Raw genomic sequence first — 14870 nt, 5'->3', positions numbered from 1 at the left:
TTTCATTCTTTGTTTTACTAGTAATTCTTATATCACAGTCTGCCTAAAGTCAGGATTGTTACAGGAGAAGTTGTATATTATGTGTCATTTTATTGAGGGTTGGTGGCTGGTGTTCATTGGGATTTTTCCAACCACACACCTCCCTCCATCCCCTTTCCTAGATACTCTAGTACACCCCACCACCCACCCCCAAGGGCTTTTTCCATTCCCCTCAGGTCGCCAGCTATGGCTACCATGGCAGTTTCAAGGAAAAAAAAAAGAGAGGGGAGGGTATAACTCAGTGGTAAGAGTGCCTGCTTAGCATGCACAAGATTCTGGGTTCAATCCCCAGCACCTCCATTAAAAACAAATAAATGAATAAACCTAATTACTCCCCAAAAAATAAAGTTAAAAAATAATGAAAGCATTTTTAAAATAGAAAAGTTTTTAAAACAGACTGAAAAAGAAAGATTGAGGACCTCACTATTTTAGACATTAATAGCAGCTAACATTTACTGAGGTCTTTCTGTGTTGCTAGGCATTTGGACTAAGGGATTAACAGCCAGTCTCATTTTGTCTTTACAACTTAGTACCTGCAAGGTGCCTGCTATTTATTATCCCTATTTTACAGAGGAGAAAACTGAAGTACAGAGAAGTTGTCATGTGCCTAAAATCATATGGCCAGTGACAGATCTGGGAGTCAAACCCAGATGGACAGTGCATATCAGATAGTCGTAGAAGTAGTTTTTGCAGCCTGTGATGAGAGATAGCTTATCTCCTGGTTCCTTAACCAGGGTGTAGGCCGCCATCCAGGAATGCCCTCCAGGTGCTACTGGTGGAGTAAGGGAGATGGCTGACCTCACATTGCAGGCAACTGAGTATGTAGTCTGGTGAGCCCTCACTCTTTCCTTTTTCTTAATTCTCTGTCTTTTCCACCCAAAATAATGGAGGTTGATTTTAGGGAGTTTTTAAATTTCCTTTTCTCTTGAATAAATGTGTCTCAAATAAAACATCAAAATTTGTGGTATTCCCTTCAGAGAAACCTTGCAGGGCTCATCAACATTGTTTTCATTCCTTAAAACATTTTTGAACCATTGCTCTAAAAAGTCCTTTAGATTTTACATCTGGTCTTTTGAATTTTCACAGTATTGGTAAAGCCATAAAATAAATTTTCAGAAATGAAAGAAATCTTTATTGACATCTTATCCATCCAATTCTCTAAAATAAAGGAATTAAGACCCACAGAGATTAAAGCTGTTGCTCAAGGTTACACACCTAGCTGTTGGCAGAGCTCTGACTTCTCGTCCCAGTTCTCTCTGGAAATCCTCAAGAACACATGGTGACTTAAGAACAGAGTCTTGGGTATAAATGAGCATGGTAATCATCTCTGACTCGGTGCACCCATTTCAGGAAATGTATCCTGAGAAAATATTTCAAGAGGAAAAAACAGCTCTAAATGTAAAGATTTGTAGAGCAAGATTATCCCATTGAAAACTGGAAACACCCTGAGTATCTAATAATATAGGTGCAGTCATGTGCATTAAACTATCAACTCGATGGAATATTTAGTAGTAATTAAAATAATTTTGCAGCATGGAAAATGTACATGCATTCTGAAGTGAAAAACTGGGGTATAATATTTAACATGCACTATCATTAAAACAGTTTTTAACACGTGAGGAGAAATGAAGAAAATAAATTGATGTAATCAGTTGATAGAACAATAGTTTAGTTTTTTCTTAATACAAGGTTGGTTCCTCCCCTCTGAAGTAGAAATCTTTATCTTATCTTGGTGGTTATGACTATAAAAAAGAAGAGGAAATTTTCCATAATTATATTCAACAGTAACCCTGGTAATGATTTGTGATATGATTCCAAATGGTTTTCCTGAGTATATGTACCTGTTCATATACTTTACATGTATATATGTGAGTGTGTGTGTGTGGAGAGAGGTAATCATAATCACACCATGCATACTGTTATATTAAACTTAAAGAAAATTCTGTATGTGAACTTACCATAATTCTATTTAAATCTTTATTTCAAAAGAAGACATCTTTATTGTTCCCAATTAAAAAATAATTCACTCATTATAAAAAATTAAAATAATACAAAAGATAGGTAGAGATCATCACCATTCTTGATGCTTTTCAACATCCCTGTGCACATGTATATATGCAGTGTTTGATAAATAGAATTGTATACATACTGTTTTGTAGTTTGCTGTTTTCACAGACTGTATCCTGGACAGCTTTCCATATCAGTAAATGTAAGTGTTATTTATAATAACTTCATTGTAGCCCATTGTCCGAATACGTAGGTGGAATCCAGTTTCCCACTGTTATAAAAAAGTGATGATTACATGCAAGTTTGCTCATGCAAATGATACATTTCTGGAACTGAAATTGTTGGCACAAAGGGTGTGAGTGTCCACACCTTTATATGATGACTGTATACTGCCAGACTGTTCCCCTCCACTCCCAGGAAAGCTGTGTAAATAGCATGTCATTGTCTCCCTAGGACCCCCTAAGTTCCTTGTCTGTTCCTAATGCAGCCACATGTTCAGTAAAACAGCCATAGCCTTCCCAGGTCTCCTGCTTCATCGTGTCTTCTTCACTCCTCTTCAGGGCGACTTGCAGCTCCTCTGCTGAAACGCTTGAGCCTCTCCACGTCTAAACTGAACAGCCTGGCCATCGGTCTGCGGCAGATCGCGGCCTCGTCACAGGACAGCGTGGGGCGTGTTCTGCGCCGGACCCGAATTGCCAAAAACTTGGAACTAGAACAAGTGACTGTCCCAATTGGAGTTCTGCTGGTCATCTTTGAGTCTCGCCCTGACTGTCTGCCCCAGGTATGTGAACAGTGCCTGCCATTGGGGTGGGGGAATTGGAGGAAGAGCATCTTTTTAGGACTCAAGATAAATCTCCCAAAGATATTTTCCTTCCTCCTTCCCTTCTCTTCTTCCTTCTCTTCCTTTCTTTTAGAAACTCTTACCTTTTTTTCCCCAAAGATTATTTTATTGATTCCTTCAGTAATTCTAAAGTAGGTATTCATATGTCCATTTTACAGTTGAAGAAACTGAAGTTTATGGGAGGTAATATTCCTGTCACACTTAACAAGGATGGATCTGGGCCTTGAGCCCAGATGAACCTCTCATGCCATGATGCGGGAGCATGTTTCCAGATACCTTAGTTCTCTGGAGCACTTTGTTCCCCGCCCACAGAATCCCTGCTAGCCTCCTGCAGGCTCGTTCATCTTGTAACTGGTTTTGCCCATGTGAAGAAGACCCAAGTATTATCCATGTCACAGATGGCTTCCTTTAGGTTCCTGTAGGTACATCTCTTAGAAAAAAGAACTTTCAGTACTTAATGGAAACTAGCACACAACCCCCATTAAGAAATCTGATGAATCACAGGCTAATGTGGAGAAACTGTGTAACAAAGGTCTTACCAAGCAGCCATGCTGTGGTGGTAGAGGGTGGCCTTGCTTGTTGCCCTAAACTCCCTCCTGGAAATCTGGAACCGGTTCCCCACTGGACTGTCCAGTAGGATGATAGCAGTTCTTTCTTTTCACTAGCCCCAGAGTCTCAGAGAGGTTCTATTTAAAAACAAACAAAAAATCAGTACTCTTGTCGGTAGGGCATCAGTGTCCTTGGGAGTCCCACATGCTCAGTGGAGGATGCTCCTTAACATGTCCTAAAAGCAGCTGGTCCACCAAGGGACTCCCATACCATCAGGGGTCTGTCCTCGGCACCTGGCTGGTCCTGTCACACTGCCCCCTTCTGGCTACGTACCTGTCTCACAGAGATGCCCCAGAGATAACTGCAGGATTCCCCTCAGCTGGTAGAGAGGGATCCCAAGTCTCTGCAGGCCAGGTCCGTGACGTTCGCTGCCTCGCTTTATCTGTACTAGTGGATACTTCTCGAGGGAAAAGGTTTCCTCTTTAGCCAGTTATAGCTGAGGTTCCTCACCTGGGATCTTAACCTTGGATGGCATTCCAGAATCCATGAATCCTAAAAGTTATATACAGAATTCTGTGTGTTTGTGCATGTATCTGGAAAAAGTTTACATAACTTTTGTAAGGGGTTCATGAGCAACAAAAACAAACAAAAAAGGATTAAGAACCGCTAATCTTAACGGAGAGTACATGTTCATGCTAGATTTTTTTTTATAAAGTTTCTTTGACTACATTACAAAAACAGTAAGATTTTCATTCATCCCGAGAGCATTCAGGGAGTTCTGCCTCAGGCCTCAGATGATCGGGTCAGTGTCATGAGCTCCTTGCTCTGAGAGGGCTCCTCCTACGTCACCTCCCCAGACAGGCTTGTACTTCTTCCCAGCAGCCTCGGCCGCAGCTGTCCGGGGGCTGGCAGGAGCTCCAGTCCCCTCCAGGTTCTCAGCACCAGGCATTCAGAGCTCTCGGGACAGTGATGGGGCCAGGGTGGGACATGGTCAGAGATGCTGCCCCACTGCAGCCTGAGTCAGGTGGAGCAGCACTTGAGTCAGGAGGGGTCATGTGATGCTGGCCACCTAACTTGGGTGGCTCTGTAATGATGCTAAGGCGGCTGTATAGTGTAGTTCCTGGGATCCAGTGCTTTGGGACTGAAGTCAAGGCTCCCAGCCCTGCCATTTATAAGCTGTGTGACTGTCACCAACCTCTCTGGGCTTCAGTGTCCTTATCTGTAAAGCAGGGGATGAAACAGGTACTTAATTCACTGGAATGGTGTGAAGATTAGGTGTTTAACACAGTGCTGGGCACAGAATATGTGCTCAGTGATTGCTAATGTTCTCGTTTCTATTGCTGCTTTTTCCCTTTGGTTCACTGCTCCCCTCTTTGATCTGCAGGTGGCAGCCTTGGCTATTGCAAGTGGTAATGGCCTGTTACTCAAAGGAGGGAAGGAGGCTTCACACAGCAACCGGATTCTTCACCTCCTGACCCAGGAGGCCCTCTCGATCCATGGAGTCAAGGAGGCTGTACAGCTGGTAGGTTCCTGGGAATGGGCCATGGAAGGCCAAGCCACTGGTGCAGGCAGGCTGGGTTAGAGCAGCAGCAGGTCCTGTGTGCCTGCTGACAGTGGACATTGCCTGGGCTGCCTTGGCCAGGTGGGTCTTGAGTGGCTCAGAAAGTCCCCTCATACAGCTGTGTCCTCACACTGTTGATTTACAAGAATGCCTGCCATCCCTTTATTCTTTAGGTCACAGGCAGCAGGATACCAGTCCCAGAGTGTGAGGCCTGGGTTCTGCTCCCTGGCAGTGATTTAGGCCGAATCAGATGAGATACGTTGTATGAAGGGTTGCCATGCAGCTAATAAGCATGAGGTCACACTGTTAACACTGCTATTGTTGTGGTCATTATTCTAACCATCATTTCACTCTCCTCAACTGTCCAGTGGAGCTTTTGAACTACTAGGTAGTTTTGTTGAGCACCTACTATGGTCGAAGCACTTTCATCCATTGTCTCATTTAATCCTCACAACAACTCTATGAGAAACATACCGTTAGTTATTAAGTCCACTTTATGGATAGGAGAAGAATAGGCTCATTGATGAAGTAACTCACCCAAAATCGCAGTCTGCGGTAGAGCTTAGTTTTGGAGCTAGGCTGACTTCACGTGCTTCCCTTTTTCCCTTGAGGCCCACTCGCTCCAACATTGCAGGATGCTGTTGGCTGCTGAGAGAGTGCTACAGACCTGCCGCGTTACTTGCTCGCTGACGAGAAGCTAGGTTATTCTTACAGCAACATGTTGGAAAGAGCACAGACTTTAGGGGTTCAAGTCCCAGCTGCACCACATCCTAGTTTAATTCAACAAGTTTCCTCCTTCTCCTTCACATACATGCAGTAAAGTATCCTAATCTTCCGCAAACAACTCTGTGGTTGGGTCCACACATGCGCATGCGCACACATAGACAACCGCCTGCCGTATCAAGGTACAGAAATTTCCAACACCCCAGAGGCTCCCTGGGGACCTTCCCCGTCAGCGTGCCCCACCCCCACCCCCAGGTAACTGCTTCTTTTACTTCTTTCATATTCATTTTCTTTTGCCTGTTCTTGAACTTCATATAAATGAAGTCATTCAGAATGCACTGTTTTATCTTGAGTTTCTTTTGTTCATTATGTCTGTTCTTATGTCTTTCTTTTTTTTCACCATGTAGTGTTCCATTTACATGCACATACTACAGGTTATCTTTTCTTCTATGAGGGACATTTGGGTTGTTTCCAGTTTGAGGCTATGCAGATTCAAGTGACTGTGACCCTTCCTGTACATGTATATTTGTATTTCTATTGTTAGTAACATGACCACATGGGGGAAAATTAAAAATCAAGACGAGAGGGAACGTGCGCATAGTCTCAGTGTTCTAACACGGCACGTTAGTCAGTTCAGCAAGCATCCCGGGGTAGAGGTATCAGCGGAAGTCATGGGGAACAGTGACTCCTTAGCAAGACCCAGCTGTGATTAGAGACCCAACGGAGCTGCCGCTTCCTTGCGTGATCCTCATTGCCTGGCATTCTCTGCGCCTCCTCTGACTTCCAGAGATAGCACTTTGTGCCTCTTATTGCATTTGTAAAATGATCTGACCTGTGTTATGGCTGGTGGTGTCCTAGTCCTGTCTTCCTTACCAGACTCTGAGCCCTTTGGGTAGGGACCCTGTCTTGCGTGTTTCGTAATGCAGAGCACGGCACCTAATGTGCAGGGTTTGATAAGCATTTGCTGGACAGCTTTTCTGTTCCCATGATGGGGAACTTAATCTTGTATTTGGAGTAAGTTTTCACAGCACCACTTATTTCTCAGGAAGTAGAAACATTTTTCTGTAAAAGGGATGCTGCTCCTTCAGTTCTTGTGTGGTCAGGAGATGTCATCTTTATCTTTTTATTCTCTGCCTGTTCAGGTGAATACCAGAGAAGAAGTGGAAGATCTTTGCCGCCTAGACAAAATGATAGACCTGATCATCCCACGCGGCTCCTCCCAGCTGGTCAGAGACATCCAGAAAGCTGCTAAGGGCATTCCAGTGATGGGGCACAGTGAAGGGATCTGCCACATGTACGTGGATTCAGAAGCCAGTGTCGATAAGGCCACCAGACTAGGTGAGCTGGATGGGGTCCCGTTTGTATGCAGGCAAAATACTTGTTGTGTCCTTTGTGACTCCAGATCATGTCAGTAGAAACCATTCTTTGTCCTCCCCTTTCAGTCAGAGACTCTAAGTGTGAATATCCAGCTGCCTGCAATGCTTTGGAGACTCTGTTAATCCACCGAGATCTGCTGAGAACACCGTTATTTGACCAGATCATTGACATGCTGAGGGTGGAGCAGGTACGACAAGCCCGTCGCTTCTGTCTTCCCCTCTGAGGTGTGGAAGCCTGTGGGGTTAGACGGGGAGCAGCTGCCGTAGCATTTAAGGCGACTGGAGAAGCAGTGTTTCTGAGCATCTGCCATGTGCAGAGTTCTGTGCTGAGAACACAGAGCGGGTATGACACGACTATGTGGTCTGGTAGGTGGAACACGAACAGCTTCACTCCAAACTGGAGTGTGTTAAGTGCCAACAGGGTTCGGAGATAAGGCAGGTTAGGTGGCAGCCCGCTGAATGGACTCTTTCCTGCAGCCACCCTTTTTATTCCGGTGGCATAAAGTTTATGTTTCTGAACACACATTCCTGTTTGGATTTGATTTGAAAAGATTGTACAGAAATGTTTTCAAACCAAAAATTTGTATGTATCCGCCCCTCCACAAATGTCTTCAATTACTAGTGTTAATATGCTTCATACAGTGGTATTTGGGAGTCAGCAACTTGTATAATGTCCTCTCTGGGTTATTTTCTTATCATGTCACTAAAGTCATAAACAGCCAATTTCAAACATTGATGTTTGAAATTTTCTGTCAGGATGCATTTTAAGCTTTAATCTCTGATGTCTTGGCACCCTTCCAGAATTATGTAAACTAGCACAATAGTAGAGAAAGTGACTCCCAGCCTTGGTTGCTTTGACCCCGAGCATGGGCCTCTTCCCTTCCATCCTTTTGCTGGAAAGGAAGGCTTCAGTCAATTTATAAATGTGGCATGATCCCAGTGAGAACCGGAAAGGACAATTTTGAAAATGAAGATGTACCCCACACATTACAAGGGAGTTAGATCGCCTGATCACTCATGTTTGGGGCCTTACTTCACAACAGTGGCCTATTTGAGCACTTACGTATGCCAGGCACCACACTAGACTGGACTGGACAAGAGGAATGCTCTCCTGTATCCAGGAATAAAACCCCCAGGCCTGATTCAGACAAACCTACAGTATCCTCAGTCATCCTGAAGATAACCTTGAGATTCCTCAAGTCAGAACAAGCCAGCACGTATACTTCGTGCAACACCTTGGAAGTGCAGCAAGTAAGCCAGCAGGGTGACTCACGCAGGGGTGGGGTTCCGGTCCCTGGAGCATGGCTGGACCCCAGGCCTGGAGGAAGTGGAGTCCCAGGTAGGAAAGCATGCCGGGCCGCTGAGTGACAAGGACAGGATAGACACCACTTGTTGTGACTCAAGCCAAGGCAAGAGCTTGGTCCCAAAGACTCAAGGCATGAACACTGCCCTGGGGAGGCCTCAGAACAAGCCCTAAATGGGATCACACTTGTGATGGACTGGGGCCCTCTTGAGCAGCCTCAGGATCCTTAAATTCCTCCAGCCAGGAGCAGGATTAGCCCCAGCGTCTGGACCTGAGCTGAACCTAGAAATGGGGCCAGACCAACAGAGTCAGAAATCTGACAAGTAACCAGTTTGAAGTGGTTACCACCCAAGTGCTGTTTTCCTCTAAAGCTTCTTCCCCCGCCACCCCGGGGCAAAGGGTGTGGAAGTGTATTCGTGCCTTCTTTCTGTCTGAGTCCAGTGCCTAAGTCCACACGCAGGGAATGGGATTTTTATAGTCACGTGTTCTTTTTAGTAAATGCCAGTAGTCAAGGGCTTATGTCGATATCCCATTAAATGCCTTGCACATTCTTCACATTCAAAGGCTTCCTGCTTAAATCCCTGCTCCCAGCTTTACTGGGGGCCCGTTGCTGGCAAGTGGCCGCCAGCATTTTCCAAAGCAGAGCATCCTGAGGGTGGGAGCCTGCCTCTAAAAGGAAGCAGGGACGAGCTTAGTTTCCAGGTGAGAGGAACCCCTGAGCTCATCGTCTTCAGGCTCATCTTGCTGTTGGATCCCAGAGGGAGGGGCGTGTGCTTGCTTATTTCTGCTGTTTACGTTGTTGCCTCTGGACTTGCCCTGTTCCAGGTGAAGATTCATGCAGGCCCCAAGTTTGCCTCCTATCTGACCTTCAGCCCTTCCGAAGTGAAGTCCCTCCGAACGGAGTACGGGGACCTGGAACTGTGCATTGAAGTGGTGGACAGCGTGCAAGAGGCCATCGACCACATCCACAAGTATGGCAGCTCCCACACGGACGTCATCGTCACAGAGAATGGTCAGTGTGCAGAGGCCTCCGGCGCACCGTGCCTGCCTTGTATGCCTCGATCTCCCAGGTGGCCCTGCTCCCCTCGGCCCCTCTTGGCCTGCAGAAAAACATGATCGGGGTGGATGATGATGATGTCTGGTGTTGGTGGCATTTGCTGGTTTGCTGGGTGCTTTTACATCTGTTACCTCGTTATGTTGTCACAGTGGCCTTTCCTGTGGGAGGAAGCAGGAAAGAGGTAATTAGCTCCCCTTTAAACACGGCTGACTCTGTATCAGAGGCCTTGCCATTTAATCCATGCAACTGTCTTTCCAGGCTGTTGCAGTAAACCCATTTTACAGCTGAGGAAACCAAGGTTCAGGAGGCTAAGCGCAGAACTGACTAGTTTAGAGCAAAACCAACTCCACACAGTCACTCATTTCCCTCCACAGGGGTGCACCAAGAGACACACCTGGGGGTCAGGCACCAGAGGCCCAGTGGTAAAGGACCAGTGTGGCCATCAGGGAACTGCCAGTCAGGGGAATCACAGCATATTATAGTATCTTATAATGCTAGTAACAGCTAACAGTTCCTGAGCACTAGCCATCTGCTAGGCTCTGGGTGAGGGCCCCGTGGCTGTCAGTTCGTTTATCCTCTCCGCAAGCCCGTGAGCTGGGTGTAATTGTCAGTCCCCATTGTACTCAGGTGCAGAGAGGTCCAGAAACCCACCCGCAGTCACGGCTGGTGGGTGTGGAGTTGGACTTAAGACTTAGGCATTTGGCTCAGAACGTATAGATAGTGTAGCCAGGCCATGGCAGTCTGCAGGGAGATCTGGATTCCAACCCAGTCTTTCCCAGGTAGCTGCTTCTTTGACAGCATGACTGATGAAGCAGGTTTGCCTTCTTTTTTAGATTTTTCACAAGTCTCTGTGTTTAATACTCAGGGAAGCACCTCAGGGGCCTGGTCCCTGCCCTCGTCAGGCCCCGTTGAGTGGCTGGAAGCAGGGTATTCTCCATGGCCCATCCTGACTCAATTTCTTCCTTTTATCCTGCAGAGAAGACAGCAGAGTTCTTCCTCCAGCACGTAGATAGTGCCTGCGTGTTCTGGAACGCCAGCACTCGCTTCTCTGATGGCTACCGCTTCGGACTGGGTAAGAAGGAGTCTGGCTGTGGAAGAAAGGAGTCCCTTGGGACTCACTGTGTGACCCAAGGAGCATGGTGAGGGTGGAGGAGACACCTCCCCTCTCAGTCACAGGTGTGATCCAGATAATGGAGACAGACCGTAGGAGGTGGGTGCATGAGAGGGAGGAATTACAGCTGCTGTGAGCTGATAGGAGTCCTGTGTCCTAGGCATTTCTCAGGTTGAGAAGGTAGTACTTGTGTTTCCTTTTTCATGCTTGAGGAAACTGAGATTCAAAGAAATGAAGCAACTTGCCCAAAGTCACGCAGCGGGCGTTCAGACCCAAGCCTGTGCGAGTCCGGAGCCTGGCTGGCTCCCACCATGTATAACAGACCACAGCATGTCTACATGCGGGGGTTGTGACAGGTGTGCATGCCAAGGTCCCATGAGAGCACTGCCGCTGCAGGCTTACTCCTTCAGAGAGACACAGCCAGATTGCCTCAGAGCTAGGAGTTCCCCCTGTTTTGTCCAAACAGGACAAAAGAAGGCGTTAATACCTATGCTGGTTAGAGTGTCAGCGTCAGAAACAAACATGTCAGCCCAGAGGTTCAAGGTTGACCTCTGAAGCAGACTTTGAAATAAAAACCTTCAGAAAGACACCCTTCGCCCTTTCCATTATTAGTGATAAAATCTCCATCCCCTGGCAGGGCTGGGGTATAGCTCAGTGGTAGAGCACATGCTTACCATGCATGAGGTCATGGGTTCGATCCCCAGTACCTCCATTAAAAGAAAAAACCTCCACCCCCTAGTAATACAAGGATTCTTTAGACAGTCTCTGGTTTTCCGGGGTGCCATTATGCAGAGCTCCAAAAAGGTGATTATGGCAGGTCTGAGAATTATTTCAACTACTTAAAATATTTTAATCCCTCTGAACTTTTGAATCAATGATCTGCCTAGAGAACTAGTTCTCAGTGAATTGTTTAAGGTTATCAAAGGGGAACTTTGCTCAGTTATTCTTAGTCATTGGACACTTTATTTTTAGTTCCCTTTCTGTTAAGTTGGGATTTTGACTTAATTATCACATCACTTGCACTGATCTTCGTATCCCGCGTTTTTGAGGAGGAAGTAGCAGCATACTCGCAGGGGCTGAAGTGCCCAGCTTTTAGTGGAAGTCCGAGGAGGGGGAGGGGCAAAGACCACTCGTTGTCTTCTCATCACCCACTCAGAGCAGAAGCTCAGGCTCTGGTTGAGTTAAATTCCTGTGAAATGCATTAATAATGGTGACAGTATTTATTGAGCACTCACTCTATTCCCAGCACTGTGCTGAGTGCATCACACGCATTATCTCACTTAGTTCCACATAATGGACTCTATTATTTTCCTGCTTTTCCGAGTGGAAAAACTGAAGCAAGAGATGGTTAGGCAGCGTGCCCAGAGTCGTGTGGTTTCACATTATTAAACCAGAATTTGAAGACAGTAGTTGAAGACTCTCCTTGCCAACCATGACCCCAAGCACAGTCCCACGAGAGTCTGTGCCCTGATCTTCCCTGCCCGCAGCACCTCTCCACTGCTCCTGCCCTGGCCGGCCCTTTCTCCTTGTCCAGGTTTCAGCGAAAGGCACCTCGTCAGGGAGCCTCCCTCTGCCCACACATTCTCTGTCCTGGCGCTTTTCATTGCATCTCATCACCACACACAATTATTTGTTGAACTGTTCTTTGGCTACCTTGCCCACAAGGACACAAGCTCCACGAATTGCATCCATCATCTGCCACTTCATCCCCAGGGCCTAGCCCAGTACCTGCTCAGTGAAGTTGTGGTGAACAAGGGAACCCTGCCTCCACTGCACGTGGTGCAGCACACCAGGCGAGGCTCAGGAAGCTCCCGAGGCCCTGTGTCTGCAGCAGAAGCAAGAGGGAGGGAAGTGAACAGCACCCTTCTGTGTAGTCAGTACCTAATTCAGTGTCTAATGAGTGCACCTAGGAGCTCAGTGTTCTGGGGAATGCCTGGAGCATGTCCCTTACTGTCTAGGGTTTAAGGGACTCTTGGAAAGATGAAACCTCTATACTGTTTACACCTCAAAACATACCCAGATATCAGGTGAGGGTACACAAGACAGACATCGGAGGTAACACTTCAAGTATTGTCAAAAGAGAGGCCAACACACTGTGTTTCATTAGAAGAAGGGGACTGATCGTGACTTATAGTGACCAGAGAACATGTTTCTGGAGACAGTGAAGTCCAGCTCACCCGGGGAGGAGCGGGCAGGGAGAGAAGAAGGAGCTGCAGTCCTGATGGGCAGACAGGAAGCAGGGGCTGGGGAAGCCACGTCCTCACCGTGCTTTTCCGCAGGAGCTGAGGTGGGAATCAGCACATCGCGAATCCATGCCCGGGGCCCAGTGGGACTCGAGGGACTGCTAACTACCAAGTGGCTGCTGCGAGGGCAGGACCACGTGGTCTCAGACTTCTCAGAGCACGGAAGCTTGAAGTATCTTCACGAGAACCTCCCTGTTCCTCAGAGAAATACCAACTGAGAGCACTCAGCGGAGAGCCAGGAGTATTCCAAAGGGTCTTCACAGTTCAGCTCACCTTGAGAGTCTCTGGAGGAGCCATGTCTTGTCTCCCACTTCCTGGAAGGGTCTGCCGGTAGGAAAGTGCACCTCGACGCTCCTGGGCTGTGTGGCCACATCGGCCTGGGCTATGGCTTCGGTTCCCACTCACCCTTTCTTTTTTTTTTTTCCTATTCTTTTCTTTTCAAGTTAAAAAATAATTGCTGTGGATAGAGACTTTGCTTCACATAGTTCAGTTCTCTTCAGTGATAGAAACAGAAAGGTGCAGTTTCCCCACATAAAAGGCAACGGAGAAATCATGGTCGCTTTTTACCTTTTATCGCCTCAATGAGGTAGTCTCCCTTGATGTTTGGTTGTGACAAGAGCCCATCGTACCAAATAAGTCTTTCCACATTTCATTTCTTTCACACTCTTAGTCACCTTTGAAAAGGAAAGGTTTGGAACTTAGAAGAGGGGCAGCTCTTCTTTTCAGCATTCTCTTCAGAAACGATCACAAAAATGGACTGAATTGTTCACACTGGGAAGATTGACCTTCTGTATTTATTTGTGGAGTAAATATAAATAAACATTTCAGTTGCTAACAGCTTCTCCAGATCCAGGAATTTGGTACTACCCGTGACGAGGTTGGAACCCGGAACTGTGGACAAGAGGTGCGAGTTTCAGGATGAAGTACCCACAGCCATTGTGCTTGAAATTTTTGTATGAATTATTTCGTCATCCTATCCTTTCCCTGCAAAACAAAAATTACAGGATTATTTTAATACTTTGGATTCTTCCCCTCTTTTTGAGAAATAAAGTTCTTAGGAAAAAGCCTGTGTGCATGAGTAAAGTTTTCTTCCTCCCTTGTTGTTACCCTCCTCCTTTTCCCTTTTTGTGGCCCTCACACCCCACTCTTAGGCAGTCTCTTCTCTGAAGTTGGCTGGGGAGGGAGGCTGTCTGCCTCCTGTGTCGGTGGAAGCAGCACAGGAGATCCCCAGGGGAGCACTCGGACTGAGAGGAAAGGAAAATGTGAGATGAAGCCCCACGATCTTCAGGACTGAAAACAAGGTGGTGGTCTGCAGTTAGTGGGTGTGTGTGACACGAGCGTGCGCTCCTGTGCTGGGTCCACGCGGCATCCGCTGGGACAGCTGTGATCCCTGCTGGCGTCCTTAGTTCCCTTCAGATGATCCTGCCAGCTCCAGCTCCTTCCCCCAACCATATCCGGCTGCTTTTCTTAAGGCCCCTGGTGCCCGATAGTCTGCAGTTGAAAGATTTCTTGTCTCATGGGGGCCCTCCCAAAGAAGTAAGCACTTGCTTACATGTTTCTTCTTTTCCTCTGAGGATGTTTTATGAGCACAAGAACGGTGGTGTCATGCGGAACATGTTCCCAGGCTGGCTCCAGACTACCTCTCATCCAGACCCTTACATGGTCGGCCAAGTTACCCTGCCTGCCCTCCCTCTGAGTGGGGAGTTCTGCATTGCTTGCCTGAAAAGGCAATAAACAAAGTGCTGCCTGAAACTGCACAGCAAATACCACAATCAGCTCCCAACCAGATAACCAATGCCCATGGAACGAAAATAGTGACCCAAGAAGGCTGAGCCCTTGAGGAAGACCACTGAGGAGGCAGCCCTGGAGCTGGGCCCTGAGAAAGATGAATCGTAGGCATAAGGAGAGGACAGAGCATTGGGGCAGGTGACTGACTGATGGAGCAAGAGTCAGAGGCGGGGATGAAACGGTTTGGGGAGCAGGGAATATACCAATTTGGGGCCAAAGTTCATGTGGGTAAACAGGAAGATAGTGCATCCCAGACAGCAATGCAGTGTAGC

General features: G+C 47.0%; 1 protein-coding gene across 3 annotated transcripts in view; it reads left to right on the top strand.

The window, feature by feature from the left end:
- ALDH18A1 (aldehyde dehydrogenase 18 family member A1) overlaps positions 1-13874 on the top strand; it is a 38442-nt gene extending 24568 nt beyond the window's left edge. For all 3 annotated transcript variants that reach the window (XM_031461474.2, XM_031461473.2, XM_064488292.1), the window contains 7 exons: positions 2607-2827; positions 4821-4958; positions 6863-7058; positions 7163-7284; positions 9225-9411; positions 10433-10528; positions 12847-13874. In XM_031461474.2, the coding sequence (XP_031317334.1) occupies positions 2607-2827; positions 4821-4958; positions 6863-7058; positions 7163-7284; positions 9225-9411; positions 10433-10528; positions 12847-13028 (1142 nt within the window). In that variant the 3' untranslated portion in view covers positions 13029-13874. The remainder of the gene's footprint in view (positions 1-2606; positions 2828-4820; positions 4959-6862; positions 7059-7162; positions 7285-9224; positions 9412-10432; positions 10529-12846) is intronic.
- Positions 13875-14870: the final 996 nt, after the last annotated feature.

Source organism: Camelus dromedarius, chromosome 8, assembly GCF_036321535.1.
Source record: "Camelus dromedarius isolate mCamDro1 chromosome 8, mCamDro1.pat, whole genome shotgun sequence".
Lineage (NCBI taxonomy): Eukaryota > Metazoa > Chordata > Mammalia > Artiodactyla > Camelidae > Camelus > Camelus dromedarius.
This window is presented reverse-complemented; position numbering and strand designations above follow the sequence as displayed.